Genomic DNA, 20662 nt, shown 5'->3' with positions numbered 1-20662 from the left:
TCCGCAAAAAAAACTGAAGTTACTCTGTGTGCATTCCGTTTTCGTATATGTCCATTCCGCAAAGAATAGAACATGTCCTATTATTGTCCGGATTACGGACAAGCTTAGTACTGTTCTATTAGGGGTTAGCTGCTTCGTTCCGCAAAATACGGAATGCACACGGATGTCATAAATACATACGGTTATGTGCATGAGGCCTAAGTGTGTGAGTGTGAGTGTGTGAGGGGGTAGTAGGTAAAGGCTGCACTAATGAGAGCTCCGCAATGGACGCGCTCATTAGTACAGTCCTTGTAGGAAAAAAACGTCAGTTATTATTGCCGATAGAAAAAAATCACCGTCACCTGCAGGGCCACTAAAATACCGGCCTTACCAGTGAGATAGCGGTCGGGGGACAACCCTAGAACAATATGGTGAAGAGACATCTCCCCTGACGTGTCTGGGCCCTTTCATGTTATCTGTGGAGACGTCTCCATAGAAAATGGACGCTGCTACCAAGCGAGTGCTGCCTGAAATGGGAGGAGATGGAGGGGACGTCTCCCTGATCTGTCTGGGGCCCTTTTATGCGCCGCGGAGACGTCCTCAGAGGGAAAGGACGGCGCTACAATCCATTCATGTCTCCGCCAGAAAAACTCTGAGGGAAGAACTCGCTCTGTGAGACTTCCCAGAGATCTCGCTCTTTCCCGACGGCAGAGAGAGGCGGCCGCCTATACCCAACAGCTGGCGCTAGGCGACTGCACCCCGAAGAGCAAATACTAATTACTAAGAATAATCATTGGGGGAGGATTGTCAAATTGGAGTAAAGGAAAACTGGGTTAGTTGCCCCTAGCAACCAATCACATTCCACCTTTCAGATTGGAGAGCTAGTTCTCTAGAATCTGATTGGTTCTTTCCACCTGCCCATTGGACTGCAGATGATACACCAAGGAGAAATCCACATTCACTTTTTACAACTCACAGAGGGACCTCCAAAACTTAGAAGTAAATTGTATCCCTCAGAAACTATGGGGACATTTAGCAAACTGGTGTAAAGTAGAACTGTCTTAGTTGCCCATAGCAACCAATCAGATTCCACCTTTCATTTTCCAAAGCAGTTATGTAAAATGAAAGGTGAAATCTGATTGGTTGCTATGGTCATCTAAGCCAGTTTCCTTTACAACAATTTGATAAATGGAGGTGCATTGTGCTTTACTGTGAGTTGCTTGGTGTGTTCAGGATCGAGGAATCCAATGTCACGTGATCCAGTGACGTCTGAAGGTCCTTACAGCTCACAGAGTTTAGATTCTACCGATATTATATCCTAGTGACTTCAGGACCTTTGATGATGTCACAGTCATGTGATCAGTCACATGAGGGGAGGAGTAAAGCAGTGGGGGTTTTTCACTGTGCAGCACTTCCTGTCATGTGACCAGTGTGACGTCATCGCAGGTCCTGCAGCCCCAGGAGGTGAGATCTGCAGGTCAGTTATTGGTCTTGGTTCTGGGTTTATTAGACTGGAGCGGTTCTATAGGTGACATATAGCAGGTCCAGCCAGCAGGGGGCAGCACCGGCCATAGAGAGTCTCTGCTCACACAGTCTGGAGGTCAGGAGGGGAGTTCTCCTCAGACATGTCTGCTCTCCCCCTGGAATATTAGGAGACCCCCAGACCCCTGTAAGAGGGGCTGTTCTCCTGGATTAGAGGGGTCTTCCATCACACACTGTCCTGTGATGTCACTAGGATATGGAGTCAGTGTGTGGTCGGTGGGGACAACCTCTTCTAGATGAAGGGGCTGCAGCGCTGTGTCCTCTCCTCACTGTCCCTGCACAGCGGAGGCCGGAGCTCTAATGAGCAGGGACTGTGGAGGAGATTCAGCAGTAAAGCAGCTCTGCAGCCCCTCCATTGAATTTTATTTGGAATAATTTTCTAGTTGATTCTTATGAATAATTTTTTAGCTTTATTAACTATTAACACGCCTAGCTGCCATCCACGATTTACTCTCCGTTCTTATTTTATTAGGAGTCCTTTACATGTAATTGTCTAAGATTGAATGAGATATTCCTATCCCGTAGTTTCTTACTTGTTCAGTCCTCTAGGATTAGATGTGGAGGTGTATGCGTCAGGGGCGCACAATGCTGTATCCATGGAGACTTGGAACTGACGTATTCAGCGCCTCTGTTACGTTCCACGCTGGAATGTGCCACGTCACGCAGCCGGAGACTGGAAGGGGAAACATGGTGTAGGAAATTAGCTTGTTAGGATCGATTCTCACTTTTATTGGCCTGTGTTTGTATATTAGAGTTGTTGCGATACCAAATTTTTTATTCGATTTCGATACCGTAAAAAAGTATTGCGATACTCGATACCACGTAAAAAAAATAAAACAGCAAAAAAGCCATGTGCATTCCGCATTTTAAAAAATGGCGAATCGCACTTTTTTTTTTTTTTCTGTTCCGTCGTTCACTGCATAGATATTTTTTTAATATTTGGACTTTTCTGACGTGGCGATATGTAATATGTTAATTTATTTATTGTTTATATATTTTATATGTAAAATTGGGAAGGGGGTGATTTATACTTGGGGTGGTTTTTTTTTTCTAACTTATTTTTTATTTTTTTACAGTTTATTTAATAACTTTTTCCCCCCTTAGGGGCCAGAACCTAGGATCTTTTAATCCCTTGTCCTATTCACCCTAATACAGCTCTATCGGGGTGAATAGGACCTCACACTGTCCCTGCTGCCTTGTGCTCTGTTCTCACAGCATCAGGGATGTTACCATGGCAGCCAGGGCTTCAGTAACGTCCTGGCTGCCATGGTAACTGATCGGAGCCCCAGGATTACACTGCTGGGGCTACGATCAGAAGCTGCCACTGCCACCAATGAGAAGGGGAGGGGACCCTGTGGCCACTGCCACCAATGATTTTAACACTGGGGGGGTTGAGGCGGGCACATTGCACCACCAATGATAATTAACCTTTAATACAGGAGGCGGGTACTGGCAGCAGTTCAGCGGCAGATCGCAGCTCCCTGTCAGAGGCAGGATGTCGGCTATGCGATTCTGCTGCCGGCACCTGCCTCCTGTATTAAAGGTTAAAGACAACCTTTCATGAGCAGGCTACATAGAGCGGCGCCCAGGGATCTCCACGCACTTACTATTATTCCTGGGCGCCACTCCGTTCGCCCGCTGTGCCCCCATTACTGTCTCCTGCTACGTATGCCAGTGACGCCCCCCTGCAGTGCCCAAGAACGCCTCCTGATCCTGAAATAACCTCCCACAGCCCCGGAAAACGGTTCCGCCCCCTCCCCACGTCATCGTCTACCTTCTAGAAATGCCCCGTCCTTCTTCCTGTCGGCGGCCAAAAAACTTGCGCAGGCGCAGTACCGCCTTCGGCCTGCGCGATCATCAAGCTCCTGAGGGCAACAGCCTCAAAAGTCTCACTGGGCATGCGCCGAGCCCAGTGATGTCACCTGAGCGCTGTTGCCCTGAGGAGGTTGATGATCGCGCAGGCCACAGGCGGTACTGCGCCTGCGCGAGATTTCTGGCCGCCGACAGGAAGAAGGACGGGGCATTTCTAGAAGCTAGACGATGACGTGGGGAGGGGGCGGAACCGTTTGCCGGGGCTTTGGGAGGTTATTTCAGGATCAGGAGGCGTTCTTGGGCACTGCAGGGGGGCGTCACTGGGCACCGGAGAGGGAAAAAAACGCCCCTCTGGGCACCTTGGAGCTTCATTAGCATAACAGAAAAAGGACTTTTTTTTATCAAAAGGACAAAACAAAATAAAGTAAGAAGAAGACTGCAGGAAATAAGGTACTTTAGTGAACATGGCGATGGTGACAGATTCCCTTTAAAGTCTGGACCCATCTTAAGTCCTGCTATCATTGGTGGCGCAGTGTGCCCACCCCTCTCTCCTCATTGGCGGCAGCAGCAGCACGGGGGGGGGGGAGGGGGTGGAGACTGCTTCCTTCTCCCCTGTGCTGCTGAGGGAACATGAGTGGGCTCATGCTCTGTGATACTGGACTGCGCAGCCCAGTATCGAAAAAATGGAAATCCCGGTATCGTATCGATACCGGGACAAAAGTATTTATGGGTATCGAAATTTCGACCGGCAACAACCCTAGTGTGTGTATATATATATAATTATAGGTAAGTTGTGCCCACTTTTATTACTGTATTTACTGTATTCTCCTGAAGAAGGGGACCATACTATTCCTCGAAAAGCATAGAGCTCTTTGATTCCCATAAAGGCAGCTGATGATTATGAGAGATCTGCAAGTGCTGTGGGTTTATCTTGCAGATCGCCCCCCTAGTGCAGTGAGTACCTCTACCTTTGTTGTTGTTTTTATATCCTGTCAATTCTATTTACATTCCCTGTGTATGATTATGCTTTCCGTTTGCGAGATCCGTTCAGGGCTCAGCGGTCCAGAACGGATCAGTTTTGCCCTAATGCATTCTGAATGGAAAAGGATCCGCTCAGAGTGCATCAGTTTTGCCTTCGTTCAGTCACCATTCCGCTCTGGAGGCGCCGCCTGCAGCGTTTTGTTGTCCGCCTGACGAAACTGAGCCAAACGGATCCGTCTTCTCTGGCACAATAGAAAAACGGATCCGTCTCCCATTGACTTTCTTTTTTTCAATCAAATCGTTTTTATTATTCAAATAAAATTGGCATATTACAAGACAGTTTGTGTCTACAATTTTTCTGTTATCTTCCCCCCTCCACGTCTCATATACAAAGAATTGTATAAAACATTATCACATATCCAGATATTTGATACATCTCCCACAGTTATTGTACATAATGTATATACCAATAAAAAGAAAAAACAGTTACAAGATTATTTGCCTGTTAAAACCCAACAATCCCCCCCCCCCCCCGGATCAGAGCATGAATTTTCAAGACCTTTTTATATTACAACATGAGTGTGAGACAACCATTCATTCCACAACTTTTCAAACTTCTGAGGACAACCTCTCCTAACAAACACTCCCCTCTCTAAAGTCAACATATCATGCACCTTTCTCACAAATTCCTCCACTGTTGGCGGACTCCCGTGGATCCACCTAAAAGCAATCAACTTCCTGGCCACATACAATAGTCTCCCAACTGCCACTTTGACCGCCTCTCCCCCACCAATCTCCTTCACATATCCCAGCACACAGATCTTTGGGTCCTTCTGCACCCTCAACTCCAGGTTACGATTAATCAAAGTCAACACCTCATCCCAGAAACTACTTAGCACTGGACAAGACCAAAGCATATGAAACAGATCTGCACCTCCCGCCATACATTTTGGACAATTGTCATCAGTTCTAACCCCAATTTTCCGTAAAAACACTGGAGTTTTGTAGACTCTGTGGATGACAAACAGTTGTGACAACTTGCCCTGTTCACTTACAGACACTCTCGGGACTGCCTCCAATATATCTTCCCACTGTTCCTTAGGGATGTCCCCCAAATCCTTTTCCCATTTCCTCATCCTTGTAAGAGGGAATCCTATCAAAAATTTGTCTAAAAGCAGAGTATACACCTGTGATATCAAACCTCTCTTTCCTCCAGCTGGAAGAACCAGTTTATGGACCACGTCCATTTTTGCAATAATGCAACCCTTCCTCATCGTGACATCATAGGCGTGTCTCAGTTGCAAATATTGATAGAACCACACTTTAGGAATGTTGAATTCTTGCTGTAGGCCTTGAAATGATTTAAATACATTAGACTCGATCAATTGACCTATCCTCATTACTCCATGGGATTCCCAATTTCGGACTCCTGATAGAGAAATGAACTCTGGCATCAAGTTATTGTTCCATATTGGGGAAAGCTCTCCTACACCGCCTACACCCCTGATCAATTTCACCTTTGTCCACACTTTTTTCATAAGCTCTATAAGCGTTACTTTCTCTCTCCCCCCATGCATCCCTGCACCCTCCAGAATACCCATAAGGTCCCTACTACCCAACCAGTGTTGCAGTATCTTCCCCGTCACATCTGGTAGCTGAAACTCCATCCAACCCTTAAAATGCTGACACTGAGAGGCTAAGAAATAAATCCAGGCGTTAGGAACAGCCAAGCCACCTTCAGACTTGGGATATTGCAGCGTCTCCAGCTTAATCCTAGCTTGACCATATTTCCAGATAAGATCTCTGAATATCGAATGTATTTTCCTAAATCTCTCAACTGGGATCCATACAGGGGCATTATTCAATGTATAGTAACTGAGGCATCATTACCATTTTTAAGAGATTCACTCTGCCCACCACCGACAAAAAGAGTCTACCCCATGTCCTAGCCTTCAGCCTAAAGGTATTTAGCAAAGGAGTTAAATTAAGTTCTTCAAAATCCAGCAGTCTAGGTGTTATGTATAGCCCCAGATATTTAAACTTGCCCACCCAGGGTATCAAACTATCTGCCTGCACACCAGAGAGTGCCTGTCCGTCTACCGGCATCAAGGCAGACTTCTGCCAATTTATCCGAAGCCCAGAGAAGTCACCAAATCTATCAAAGCCATGGCCGCATCCAAAGAGCCCCCAGTGTCACCCAAAAATAACATAGTGTCATCAGCATACATTGCCACTTTATTTTGCGTCTCACCATATCTAAACCCCACTATATGAGGTGACAGGCGGATAAGGGCTGCAAGTGGTTCAATTGCTAAAGCAAACAACAAGGGTGACAATGGGCACCCCTGTCTGGTGCCTCTGGACAAAGAAAAGCTATCTGACAGCCCCCCATTAGCTCTGATCCGTGCCTTTGGGCTTGAATACAACACTTTCACCCACTGAATAAATCGAGCACCAAAGCCCATGACTCTCAAGGTTTCCCATAGGTAGTTCCATTCAACACTGTCGAACGCCTTGGCAGCGTCTAACGCAAGTAAGGCCCTATCTCCTCCATTATCAGCTGGAATATTCAGACTAGCATATACTCTACGGATATTTATAGCAGTCGATTTCCCAGGCCTAAAGCCCGTTTGATCCGGGTGCACTATAGTTAGGATTACCCTGGACAGCCTGTTCGCCAACACCTTTGCCAGGAGCTTCACATCTGCTGTTAATAGTGAAATTGGTCTATAGGAATCAGGAACTTTGGGATCCTTCCCAGGCTTAGGAATAACTACTATGATAGCCTCCTGCATAGAATGTGGTAGCGAACCCGTCTCCAGAGAATGTTCAAGAACCTTAAGTAATTCAGGAAGAAGTACCCCCTGCAACTTTTTATACACCTCCACTGGTATGCCGTCTGCCCCCGGCGCCTTACCGTTATCTCCCATTGACTTTCAATGGAGTTCATGACGGATCCGTCTTGGCTATGTTACAGATAATACAAACGGATCCGTTCATGACGGAAACATGCGGTTGTATTATTGTAACGGATCCGTTTTTGCAGATCCATGACGGATCCGCCCAAACGAGAGTGTGAAAGTAGCCTTAGGAAGTGTTCAGACGCCTTCCCCCAAAGTATTGTTTTATTATAAACTACAACTACCCGGTGCTGTCACCTCCCACAGTTAGTTTAGTTCTACACATCAGTGGAAGCAAAGTTGCATTTAACGTTTGTCAGAAAAATGTTGAGTTAAAAAATCAAGCAACGGATTGTGAAATTGACGGCAAGTGAATATTTTCAGATATTGAGGCTAATGAGGAAAATGACATGTCTCGTGTATTGGAGCGACACAAAAAGATTGCAGGTTAGAGGATGGAGAACATGATGAACCACTAGGATTCTTCTCCACATCAAAGAAAGCTGAAAATGTTCAAAAAAGTGATGAAATTGTTTGTAGTGACCCTACACTCAATGTCCGAACGATGGCAGAGATAGTGAATATCGAATCAGAAATTTTGGACAATGATTGTCATATGAGAAAATTTTTTGCTCTGATTGTTCCAAGACTTCTCACTCCTCACCAGAAATGATTATAAGCAAATCTAAACAGATCCAACATTTTGTTTGAATTACCCCATTTTAAAAATCCTAAGTCGCAGTCCACTTTCTGTTGTCAGACAAGATCCGTCCCTGGTAAAAACAGACCCAGAAGACGGATGAGAGGAAGTGGGGGGGGGGGGGGGGGTGTCAGAGCTGGCTGAGATCCTGACCCTGATAAAATAATGTCTTCTACGAAGCTTCTGAAGGATCACAGGAGCCTCCTGCCTTTCTGTAAGTTTGATTTATCCCTCTTTATCAGCTTTCTGAGCTCCTTAGAAAAAAACATGGTGGAAAGTAAGGGAAGTGAGATCACTGCGTACAGTACCTGTAGAAGGGAGACACCCCCTGCTTCTGAGTGAAATGCATCTAGCTGTGCAGCTGAAACAAGATAATATGGCTGAAATAAACTTAAGGTAAGCCCAAACAAAACAGTTCCTACACAGACTGTACAAAGAAGCACTGCCATTATCCAAACCTTTTTTTAAATCTCAGGTACTGTCATGCCCCACTCTGACGATGTGCGGAGGTCGGCCAGGATAGCAGCACGAGTTTAGTATTTGTTTTGGTGCCGTGCTGGATCCGCCTCTCATCAGGTGCACTGGGTGGAGTCATTAGTTTAAATGGCCTCCAGCTAAGTGCTCTGAGCGGATTATACTGATCATTTGGGTCTGGGAAGTTTGGAGGAAAGGTTGGCTGTCAGTTACTGCTCTCAGAAGATAAGTGACATTTCTAGTTTGGTTGTTTGTGTCATCTATCCCATCCAGGTTCTGTGCGAGCAGGCTGCTCCTATCTCCCCACTTCACCATCTCGGGGAGTTCAGGGTTTTGTCAGTCCAGGCTGGAGGACACAGCACACCTACTTTCAAGGTCTGCCTGTGGGCTGAGCAGTGCAGGGAAAGAGGCCAGGGATAGACTAGGAGGTGACCCTTCCCCTGTCTCTCGTCCAGAGCCTGGTTGGTGTGTTATCTTTTATACTGAGTGCACGTCCGTCGTGACAGGTACACTTTAAACACAATCATTGCGCTAGAAGATAATACCCCCTCTTCCCAAATAACAGCATATACTTTTTTGGTGAGATATATACTATTGAATTTATCGACACTATTGAGTCATATGAATATAGTGTCGATCATCTCTACCATAATATATGTGACTGTAATTTGTATATTATTGCTACATTGTTCTTATAAAATGTATTACTTGTATTTTATGGGGATTTAATAAATATTTTCTGCATATGTCAATCTGGTTGCCAAGTGTATGAGTGCTCGCTCATTTTCCTATTACTACATTTGCCTTTAAGAGAGGGTGGGGTGATTCCCTCTATATGAGCTTGCAGCACCATACCTTAACTACTTGCTAGTGAGCCACCACAACCTACCACAGTTTTTAAACACAATCATGTTTGTGAGTCATTACATTGGAAAACTTTCAAATTCTCAAAGGCTGCAGAAAGCATGTCAGATCAAGTGTCTGTGAACTTCCTATCAGTCGTCCCATTAATAAAGACATTTACAGTAAAAATAAGATGAGAACTGTCTGCTGTATGTGGTAGACTGCGCTGTGTATCCTGTGTAACACTGTATTCACTGTATAGCAGGAGGCCGGCTGACTGATTTATTATGGTCACCAGTCTGGTATGTATAAGACACCTCAATAGCTAAGTCACCTCCGTTGTACAATATTGGTAGAGTTTTGTCATTCCTAATTTGTGAGACACTTTACTTCATGTACGATGTGATTTTGCTCACAATCCTCCTTGTTTCCCTCAGGTTTCTTAGGTGCAGGACTCTCTTCTTTTTAGAGCCAATGGTCCTTTCCATCAAGGACACACCAAGGATGGAGAAGGACAGAGACCACATGGCTGCAAGGATATTAGACCTCACCCTGGAGATCATCTCCTTGATAACTGGAGAGGTGAGAGTCCCACATGACATCACTCTTATCTCTAGTAATAAACCAGGGAAATGTCTGGAAAGGTGAAGGATTCTTAGAATCTCTGTAGTGATCGGCGTCTCCCCATACACAGGATTACACAGTAGTGAAGAAGTCGTCTGGTGAGTGTGTGACACCCCGTGTGTCAGGAGGATGGAGCAGGACCCAGAGCCCCATAACCGAGCCTCCACCTCATTCCCTGATACATGAGCAGAAGATCCTAGAACTTACCACCAGGATCACTGAGCTGCTGAGCGGAGAGGTGAGCGCTGCTGGGAATGCTGGGACATTATACAATAACGCCAAGGGAGGGGTCTGGTAATGACTGTGTCCTTGTGTTGTCAGGTTCCTATAAGGTGTCAGGATGTCGCTGTCTATTTCTCCATGGAGGAGTGGGAGTATTTAGATGAACACAAGGATCTGTACAAGGACGTCATGATGGAGAATCCCCAGTCCCTCACATCACCGGGTAAGAGGAGACCTTCCATGACTGTAGAGGGGAGAACAGTTTTGAATCAGAGTGCGGATGTACAGGGTGGGCCATTTATATGGATACACCTTAATAAAATGGGAATGGTTGGTGATATTAACTTCCTGTTTGTGGCACATTAGTTTATGTGAGGGGGGGAAACTTTTCAAGATGGGTGGTGACCATGGCGGCCATTTTGAAGTCGGCCATTTTGAATCCAACTTTTGTTTTTTCAATAGGAAGAGGGTCATTTGACACATCAAACTTATTGGGAATTTCACAAGAAAAACAATGGTGTGCTTGGTTTTAACGTAACTTTATTCTTTCATGAGTTATTTACAAGTTTCTGACCACTTACAAAATGTGTTCAATGTGCTGCCCATTGTGTTGGATTGTCAATGCAACCCTCTTCTCCCACTCTTCACACACTGATAGCAACACCGCAGGAGAAATGCTAGCACAGGCTTCCAGTATCCGTAGTTTCAGGTGCTGCACATCTCGTATCGTCTGAAGACAATTGTCTATGCTGTGAAGATACGAGATGTGCAGCACCTGAAACTACGGATACTGGAAGCCTGTGCTAGCATTTCTCCTGCGGTGTTGCTATCAGTGTGTGAAGAGTGGGAGAAGAGGGTTGCATTGACAATCGAACACAATGGGCAGCACATTGAACACATTTTATAAGTGGTCAGAAACTTGTAAATAACTCATGAAAGAATAAAGTTACGTTTTTCTTGTGAAATTCCCAATAAGTTTGATGTGTCACATGACCCTCTTCCTATTGAAAAAACAAAAGTTGGATTCAAAATGGCCGACTTCAAAATGGCTGCCATGGTCACCACCCATCTTGAAAAGTTTCCCCCCTCACATATACTAATGTGCCACAAACAGGAAGTTAATATCACCAACCATTCCTATTTTATTAAGGTGTATCCATATAAATGGCCCACCGTGTAGATGTGCTGTGCCACAGATTTGGCTGGGGCTACTGCTAAAGGAGCACTTAAGAGTGCCCCCCCCCTTCCCTGTCCTTACCCTTTAATCCAGGGGTAGGCAATCTCCAGCACTCCAGCTTTTGAGAAACTACAACTCCCAGCATGTATACTTGCTCTGCTCTTCTAAGAACTCACATAGAAATGAATGGAGTATGCTGGGAATTGTAGTTTTACAACAGCTGGAGTTCCGAAGGTTGCTGATCCCTGCTTTAATCCATATTAACGTCACTGCAGGGTAACCTTCAGGCCACTACTTTTGGAAGTAGTCTCTGTTAAGTGGCTGCTGACCCTCTGGGATCAAGAGATACCAATGAAAAGCACCAAGGGATCAGTCAGAACTGTAGCCACAAGACAGGGAGCGTTTGCACAATGCAGTAAACAGTGCAAAGATCAGAGTAGGCAGCACAGGGTCAATACTAGAAAAGGTCAGTGGTCACGTCAGGCATCAATTGGTTAAATCTAGTTAACAGGCAGAGGTCAGGTCAGGCATCAATTGGTTAAATCCAGTTAACAGGCAGAGGTCAGGTCAGGTCAGGCATCAATTGGTTAAATCCAGTTAACAGGCAGAGGTCAGGTCAGGCATCAATTGGTTAAATCCAGTTAACAGGCAGAGATGGGTAAATGGGCAACTGAACTTAAGAGTGGAGTAACTTCGCAAGAAACTAGCAACTAGAACCTCTTAGTCATGCACCCGTCCACAGGGGAGGGTGCCTTAAATAACCCAGGGAATTGATTGGACAGATTAGGGCCACACATGCTGGCCATTTAAGAGCTCATGCGCACGACCGTATGTATTTTGCAGTCCGCAAAAAATACGGAAGACGTCCGTGTGCATTCCGTGTTTTACGGAGCGGAGCAGCTGTCCCCTTATAGAACAATACTATCCTTGTCCGTAATGCGGACAATAATAGGACATGTTCTATTTTTTTGCAGAACAGAAATACGGACATACGGAAACGGACTGCACACGGAGTAACTTCCGTTTTTTTTGGCGGACCCGTTGACTGATTACACATACGGTCCGCAACAAAAACGGAACGGTCACGGAAAGAAAATAAGTTTGTGTGCATAAGCCCTAAGATCCAGAGGAAGCACATGCCCTACTGGCGGACAAAGCCACTGCAGGCAAAGAGCTGGCCGTAGATGAGCACACAGTGGACAAAACAGTGAAATGCCAATAGGCATGGACCACCGGAGCAGGGAATCGGGTAAGTGCTCTAATGGCCGTGCCTTCAAGGAACAAGGAGATGTCAGCAGCCACGGACCGGCCACCATCACAGATTCACTCATCATTGGATATAGACAACATATTCAGTCACGGTGTGTTTTTTCTACAGATGGATCCAGTCAGAGAAATCCACCAGAGAGATGTCCCAGTCCTCAGTATTCCCAGGACTGTCCAGAGGAGAAGCCAAATATCCGACTGGATCATCAGGTAGGTGAAGCTGAGGTTTCTACAAATCCTCTATAGACAGCGATTTTGCTTCCCTCTGTCTTAAGACCTCAATGGACAATTCCTGCTCCTGCTCACCTTTCTCCTCAGTCTTGATTAGGAAGCCGTACTTGTCAGTCTTCTGTACGGAGAGGTGGAGGGGAGTCGGGATGGCGTTGAGCCCTGGAGAGGGCAGCGTGTCTCCCTTTGCTAGTCTACATGGAACCAGGGAGACCCTCAGTGACCCAGAAGTGGAGTCTATAGGCTCCAACTCTGAAATCAACAGTCTTAGGAATACTGACAAGTCTGGCTTCCTAATCAAGACTGAGGAGAACGGTGAGCGGGAGCAGTAATTGTCCGTTGAGGTCTTAAGACAGAGGAAAACAAAATGGCTGGCATACAATGACTGCCGTGAGCGGGGCCCGGTGTAATGGAGTACAGTGACTGTACCGGGCCCTGCCGCGAGTGCAACAGTAGTTGCCGGCCTCCAGCCCCTCCTCCCACCCTGCATGAGTTTAACTGTAACTGATACATCGCCAGCCATGCTGTGCAGCATAGCGGCCGGCGATGTGTCAGTGTCAGTCATGTACAAATTACACCATTGGCTTTATAAGACGCATTGCAATTCCCCCCCACTTTTTGGGGAAAAAGTGTGTCTTATAAAGCGAAAAATACTGTAGCTTTTAGGATGCTTTTAAAAATATCCCATTTTGTGGATGTTTTTTTCTTATTTTTGAGGACTTTGTCCCAGTTAGTTAGGGCTATGGCCTCTATTAGTTGGCAAAATTTAGCTTTTTTGAAGTTTGGTATTTTTGTTCCTCCCTGTAGAAACGCTCTTTTGAATGACAATTGGAAGGTTATTACTTTCTGGTCACTATTTCCCCGGTGTCCCCCAACCTGCACGTCTGTTATTCTCTCAGGTCTATTGGTTAATACGAAGTCCAGTATGGCCGTCCCTCTAGTCGGGTCCTGAAGCAGTTGGGAAAGATAATGAATTGTCTTTGGCTATTGCTATGAACCTGTTTCCTTCTTTATGAGATGTAAAGGTTTCAGTTTCCCAGTCTATATCTTTTTTTTTTGTTACTTATTTTAAATTATTTTTGATACATAATATTTCCCACAGGAGGTCAATAAAAGACCTCTGGAGGACACAGACTTTATTTTTATTTTTTTACTTTTTTTCCCCCCACAGGAGCCCCAGTTATAGGGGAAAACAACCCCCTGTTGGGGCATTACACACAGGGAAAACCTGATCAGGGTCTCCTTAGACCCTGCAGCTCTGCCCCTGCCCCAGACAACCCCGGAGGTCACGTGACCGCCGGGACTAACAGAGGAAGCTGCACTTTCTGCTCTCTCCACCATGTGTTCAGGTACCGCTCTCCTGCAGGCACAGGAGAAGGCAGAAGCGGTAATAAACCACTCCTGTCTTCTCCTCAGGGTCCCCGCTGTGTCTGTCAGCCGGGACCCGACCTGCTCCTGCTAGATTTCAGGAGCATGAGCTTTAATCCCAGAGCTGATCAGCGCTGGGATTAAAGTGCTGCCTGCATGTGTATACAGTCAGGTCCATAAGTATTGGGACATGGACACAATTCTAACATTTTTGGCTCTATACACCACCACAATGGATTTGAAATGAAATAAACAAGATGTGCTTTACCTGCAGACTGTCAGCTGTAATTTGAGGATATTTACATCCAAATCAGGTGAACGGTGCAGGAATTAGAACAGTTTTCATATGTGCCTCCCACTTGTAAAGGGACCAAAAGTAATGGGACAATTGGCTTCTCAGCTGTTCCATGGCCAGGTGTGTGTTATTCCCTCATTATCCCAATTACAATGAGCAGATAAAAGGTCCAGAGTTCATTTCAAGTCTGCTATTTGCATTTGGAATCTGTTGCTGTCAACTCTCAAGATGAGATCCAAAGAGCTGTCACTATCAGTGAAGCAAGCCATCATTAGGCTGAAAAAACACAACAAACCCATCAGAGAGATAGCAAAAACATTAGGCCTGGCCAAAACAACTGTTTGGAACGTTCTTAAAAAGAAGGAACGCACCGGTGAGCTCAGCAACACCAAAAGACCCGGAAGACCACGGGAAACAACTGTGGTGGATGACCGAAGAATTCTTTCCCTGGTGAAGAAAACACCCTTTACAACAGTTGGCCAGATCAAGAACACTCTCCAGGAGGTAGGTGTATGTGTGTCAAAGTCAACAATCAAGAGAAGACTTCACCAGAGTGAATACAGAGGGTTCACCACAGGATGTAAACCATTGGTGAGCCTCAAAAACAGGAAGGCCAGATTAGAGTTTGCCAAACGACATCTAAAAAAGCCTTCACAGTTCTGGAACAACATCCTATGGACAGATGAGACCAAGATCAACTTGTACCAGAGTGATGGGAAGAGAAGAGTATGGAGAAGGAAAGGAACTGCTCATGATCCTAAGCATACCACCTCATCAGTGAAGCATGGTGGTGGTAGTGTCATGGCGTGGGCATGTATGGCTGCCAATGGAACTGCTTCTCTTGTATTTATTGATGATGTGACTGTTGACAAAAGTGTTTCGCAGGGCTGTGGAGTCGGTAGATAAATGCTCCGACTCCGACTCCATCTCCGACTCCTCCGTTTTTGGTACTTCCGACTCCGACTCCTTTGTATTTAATATGTGAATGTATTTTATACATTTCTTAAAGGAAAGAAAGGCAACATACAGATGTTCCACCAAGTTCTTCTAAGCTCTTATAGCAGAGAGAGGTAGTTGGGCAGAAGCTGCTGCCTTTTCCTTTGTGTGCTGATCTTCTGCTGAAGATAGGGCAGTGGGAGGATCCAGGACGGGGCAGGGGAAAGGGCATTTATTTTAAAATATGATTTCCCTAGTAGAATCCCATAGTCATGTTTAAAGTTTAAGCTAACAATCTGAGTTTACAAGTTTTTATAGCCTTAGCTGAATGACAGTAGTTTTTCAAATGATTTACAGCTTCAGTCTTGAACTATTGACTATCCATTCCCTTCACTTATACAAGTGTCTCTAGTCCTGCAAAAAACATATTTACTTAAAGAGGACCTTTCATCGGTCCAAACATTGTGAACTAAGTATCATGATCTGTACAGCGGCGCCCAGGGATCTCACTGCACTTACTATTATCAGTGGGCGCCACTCCGTTCTCCTGCTATGTCCTCCGGTATGTTCGGTCACTTGGTTATAGTAGGCGGAGACTTCGGGGACTTGGTTATACTGGGCGGAGACTGCCCTTGTTCTCATGGGCGTCTTCTTCTCCCAGGCTGTGAGCTCTGCGCTGCGATTGGCCAGCGCTACAGCCTAGGAGAAGGAGACGCCCAGGAGAACAAGGGCAGTCTCCGCCCAATATAAGCAAGTCCCCGAAGTCTCCTCCTACTATAACCAAGTGTCAGAAGATACCGGACGGCATAGCGGGAGAACGGAGCGGCGCCCAGGGATAATAGTAAGTGCAGTGAGATCCCCGGGCGCCGCTGTACAGATCATGATACTTAGTTCACAATGTTTGGACCGATGAAAGGTCCTCTTTAATCAGTTATCAATGAGAGGCTAGGTTAACCATGGGCGTTGCGTTCCCTGTAATAGCGGAACACAACACAATGGAAAGTATAGAGATCACAAGGCGACCACGGCACTCTGTCTAAGGTTGGTAGGTTTAGGGTGCGCGTCTAGGTGCGTTTCTGGCTCCACATCTTGGAACTGATAGGTAATGGAGTAATTTAGACAACATTCCAGTATTAGATTAATGCTTTTTTATTTGCCGGACATAGAGGTCCTTTTTGGGACTGAATTGAAGCAACGTTTCGGGCAAAAAACATGCCCTTCATCAGGCTAGTTGCGTGAGCATGCTTCTTCACGGTCACTTAATGTGTTCGTTTTGCGGTAACATGACGCACTGCATGCATTGGCCTTTATTCTTACAGTAGAGAAGTAATTAATTATAACTTTTTGTAAATTGGGACATTTAAACTTGCTTTTAAAAAAAAATAATTATTCCAATTAAAATTTAGTAGGAGTCGGTTCATTTTTTGCCGACTCCAGGTACCCAAAATTGCCTCCGACTCCTCGACTCCGACTCTACAGCCCTGGTGTTCCGGGCAATATTTTCTGCTCATATTCAGCCAAATGCTTCAGAACTCATTGGACGGCGCTTCACAGTGCAGATGGACAATGACCCAAAGCATACTGCAAAAGCAACCAAAGAGTTTTTTAAGGGAAAGAAGTGGAATTTTATGCAATGGCCAAGTCAATCACCGGACCTGAATCCGATTGAGCATGCATTTCACTTGCTGAAGACAAAACTGAAGGGAAAATGCCCCAAGAACAAGCAGGAACTGAAGACAGTTGCAGTAGAGGCCTGGCAGAGCATCACCAGGGATGAAACCCAGCGTCTGGTGATGTCTATGCGTTCCAGACTTCAGGCTGTAATTGACTGCAAAGGATTTGCAACCAAGTATTAAAAAGTGAAAGTTTGATTTATGATTATTATTCTGTCCCATTACTTTTGGTCCCTTAACAAGTGGGAGGCACATATGCAAACTGTTGTAATTCCTGCACCGTTCACCTGATTTGGATGTAAATACCCTCAAATTACAGCTGACGGTCTGCAGGTAAAGCACATCTTGTTCGCTTCATTTCAAATCCATTGTGGTGGTGTATAGAGCCAAGAATGTTAGAATTGTGTCGATGTCCCAATATTTATGGACCTGACTGTATATGCTATCTGCACGAGGCATGTGCAGATAGGACGTATATACACAGTAGGCAGCCGGGAAGGGGTTAACCCCTTAAGGACACAGCCCTATTTCACCTTTAAGACCAGGCCATTTTTTGCAAATCTGACCAGTGTCACTTTAAGTGGTGATAACTATAAAACGCTTTGACTTATCCAGGCCATTCTGAGTTTGTTTTTTCGTCACATATTGTACTTCATGAAACTGGTAAAATGAAGTCCAAAAAAATCATTTTTTTTTAACAAATAAATTCGAATTTTAGCAAAAATTTGTAAAAAATTGCAAATTTCCAAGTTTCAATTTCTCTACTTCTATAATACATAGTAATACCTCCAAAAATTGTTATTACTTTACATTCCCCATATATCTACTTCATGTTTGGATCATTTTGAGAATGGTATTTTATTTTTTGGGGAAGTTACAATGCTTAGAAGTTTAGAAGCAAATCTTGACATTTTTCAGAAATTTTCAAAAACCCAATTTTTAGGGACCAGTTCAGGTCTGAAGTCACTTTGCGAGGCTTACATAATAGAAACCTCCCAAAAATGACCCCATTATAGAAACTACACCCCTCAAGGTATTCAAAACTGATTTTACAAACTTTATTAACCCTTTAGGTGTTCCACAAGAGTTAATGGAAAATAGAGATATAATTTCAAAATTTCACTTTTTTGGCAGATTTTCCATTTTAATAATTTTTTTTCAGTTACAGCCAAACCAGACTCAATATTTATGGCCCTGATTCTGTAGTTTACAGAAACACCCCATATGTGGTGGTAAACCGCTGTACGGGCACATGGCAGAGCGCAGAAGGAAAGCAATGCCATACGGTTTCTGGAAGGCAGGTTTTGCTTGACTGTTTTTTTTTTTACACCATGTCCCATTTGAAGCTCCCTTGATGCACCCCTAGAGTAGAAACTCCATAAAAGTGACCCCATCTAAGAAACTACACCCCTTAAGGTATTCAAAACTGATTTGACAAACATCGTTAACCCTTTAGGTGTTCCACAAGAATTTATGGAAAATAGAGATACAATTTCAGAATTTCACTTTTTTGGCAGATTTTCCATTTTAATATTTTTTTTTACTTTTACAAAGCAAGGGTTAACAGCCAAACAAAAGTCAATATTTATGGCCCTGATTCTGTAGTTTACAGAAACACCCCATATGTGGTCGTAAACTACTGTACGGGCACACGGCAGGGCGCAGAAGGAAAGGAACACCATATGGTTTTTGGAAGGCAGATTTTGCTGGACTGTTTTTTTTTTTTTTCACCATGTCCCATTTGAAGCCCCCCTGATGCACCCCTAGAGTAGAAACCCCAAAAAAGTGACCCCATTTTAGAAACTACGGAATAGGGTGGAAGTTCTTTTGGTACTAGTTTAGGGTACAATGATTTTTGGTTGCTCTATATTACACTTTTGTGAGGCAAGATAACAAGAAATTGCTGTTTTGGCACCGTTTTTATTTTTTGTTATTTACAACATTCATCTGACAGGTTAGATCATGTGGTATTTTTATAGACCAGGTTGTCACGGACACGGCGATACCTAATATGTATACTTTTTTTTTTTTATGTAAGTTTTACACAATGATTTCATTTTTGAAGCAAAAAAAATCATGTTTTAGTGTTTCCATAGTCTTGAGAGACATAATTTTTTCTGTTTTTGGGCGATTACCTTGGGTAGGGTATGATTTTTGCGGGATGAGATGACGGTTTTATTGGCACTATTTTGGGGGGTGCGTGTGACTTTTTGATCGCTTGCTATTACACTTTTTGTGATGTAAGGTGACAAAAAATGGTTTATTTAGCACAGTTTTTATTTTTTACGGTGTTCATCTGAGGGGTTAGGTCATGTGATATTTTTATAGAGTCGGTCGATACGGACGCGGCGATACCTAATATGTATACTTTTTTTTTATTTATGTAAGTTTTACACAATAACAGCTTTTTTAAAACAAAAAGAATGATGTTTTAGTGTCTCTATATTCTGAGCCATAGTTTTTTTATTTTTTGGGCGATTGTCTCAGTTAGGGGCTCATTTTTTGCGGGATGAGGTGACGGTTAGATTGGTACTATTTTGGTGGGCAACCGCCTTTTTGATCGCTTGCTGTTGTACTTTTTGTGATGTAAGGTGACAAAAAAATGGTTTCTTTAGCACAGTTTTTATTTTTTACGGTGTTCATCTGAGGGGTTAGGTCATGTGATATGTTTATAGAGACGGTCGATACGAATGCGGCGATACCTAATATATATACTTCCCCCCCCCTATTTTTTACCAATTTTTTTTAACTTTATTTGGGGAAAATGCCGTTTTTGTTTATTTTTACTTGAAACTTTTAATTTTTGGGGGGGAAAACTTTATTTTTTCAACTTATTTTTTCACTTAATTTTTTGTCCCACCTTGGGACTTGAACTTTTGGGGGTCTAATCCTTTACAATGCATTCCAATACTTCTGTGTTGGAATGCATTGGCTGTATGAGTAATACAGTGTATTACTCATACAGATTCCGGGGCCTGTGAGATCCAGGGGGCTGGATCTCACAGGCTCGTCACCAGAAGGCAGCGCAGATGCCTCAGGAAGGCATCGCGCTGGCTTCCATGCCATCGGGTCCCCCCCAAAGCCGCATGGGGACCCGATGGCACCGCCACACGCCACAACCGCAATAGATAAAAGCCGCAAACCGCAGGTCTGAATTGACCTGCGGTTTGCGGCGATCGCCGACATGGGGGGGTCACGGGACCCCCCCGGGCATTTAGCCGAAGTGCCTACCTGTACACCCTTATGTCCTGAAGAGGTTAAGATCGGAATTATGGTCACCGACAATGGGAAGAACATGGCGCACTTGGTTAATCTGGTTGTAAAGCTGTTCCTGTAGTCTTCCACCCATCTGCAAGACATCCTGAAAATGGCCAGAAAACTGTGCATACACTTCAGCCACTCTTGCACTGCAAAGCACACCCTTCTTGAGCTGCAAAGGCAGAATGGCATTCCCCAAGATTGCCTCATATGCAATGTTTCCACCCGTTTGAACTCCACCCTTCATATGTGGGACCGACTATATGAGCAGAGGAAGTTTATAAACTATTTATTTCTTGATGATGCAGGCGGACAGGAGCACTCCCCTATGTAACTTTGACGTTAGCCAGTGGCAGCATATGCATGACACTTGCTGTTTTCTCA

General features: G+C 44.5%; 1 protein-coding gene and 1 long non-coding RNA gene across 2 annotated transcripts in view; both read left to right on the top strand.

The window, feature by feature from the left end:
• Nucleotides 1–1412: 1412 nt before the first annotated feature.
• On the top strand, nt 1413–9979 carry LOC120999742. The gene is made up of 3 exons (XR_005778602.1): nt 1413–1456; nt 9669–9813; nt 9926–9979. It is a non-coding gene; the product is annotated as an uncharacterized LOC120999742 (long non-coding RNA).
• A 203-nt stretch (nt 9980–10182) lies between these two features.
• LOC120999656 (oocyte zinc finger protein XlCOF6-like) overlaps nt 10183–20662 on the top strand; it is a 288892-nt gene continuing 278412 nt past the window's right edge. Inside the window, exon 1 of the mRNA XM_040430650.1 lies at nt 10183–10300. Within this exon, the coding sequence (XP_040286584.1) occupies nt 10216–10300 (85 nt within the window). The 5' untranslated portion in view covers nt 10183–10215. The remainder of the gene's footprint in view (nt 10301–20662) is intronic.

This window comes from Bufo bufo, chromosome 4 (genome assembly GCF_905171765.1).
Source record: "Bufo bufo chromosome 4, aBufBuf1.1, whole genome shotgun sequence".
Taxonomy (NCBI): domain Eukaryota; kingdom Metazoa; phylum Chordata; class Amphibia; order Anura; family Bufonidae; genus Bufo; species Bufo bufo.
The sequence above is the reverse complement of the archived record's forward strand: the minus strand, read 5'-3'. Positions and strand labels throughout refer to the sequence as shown.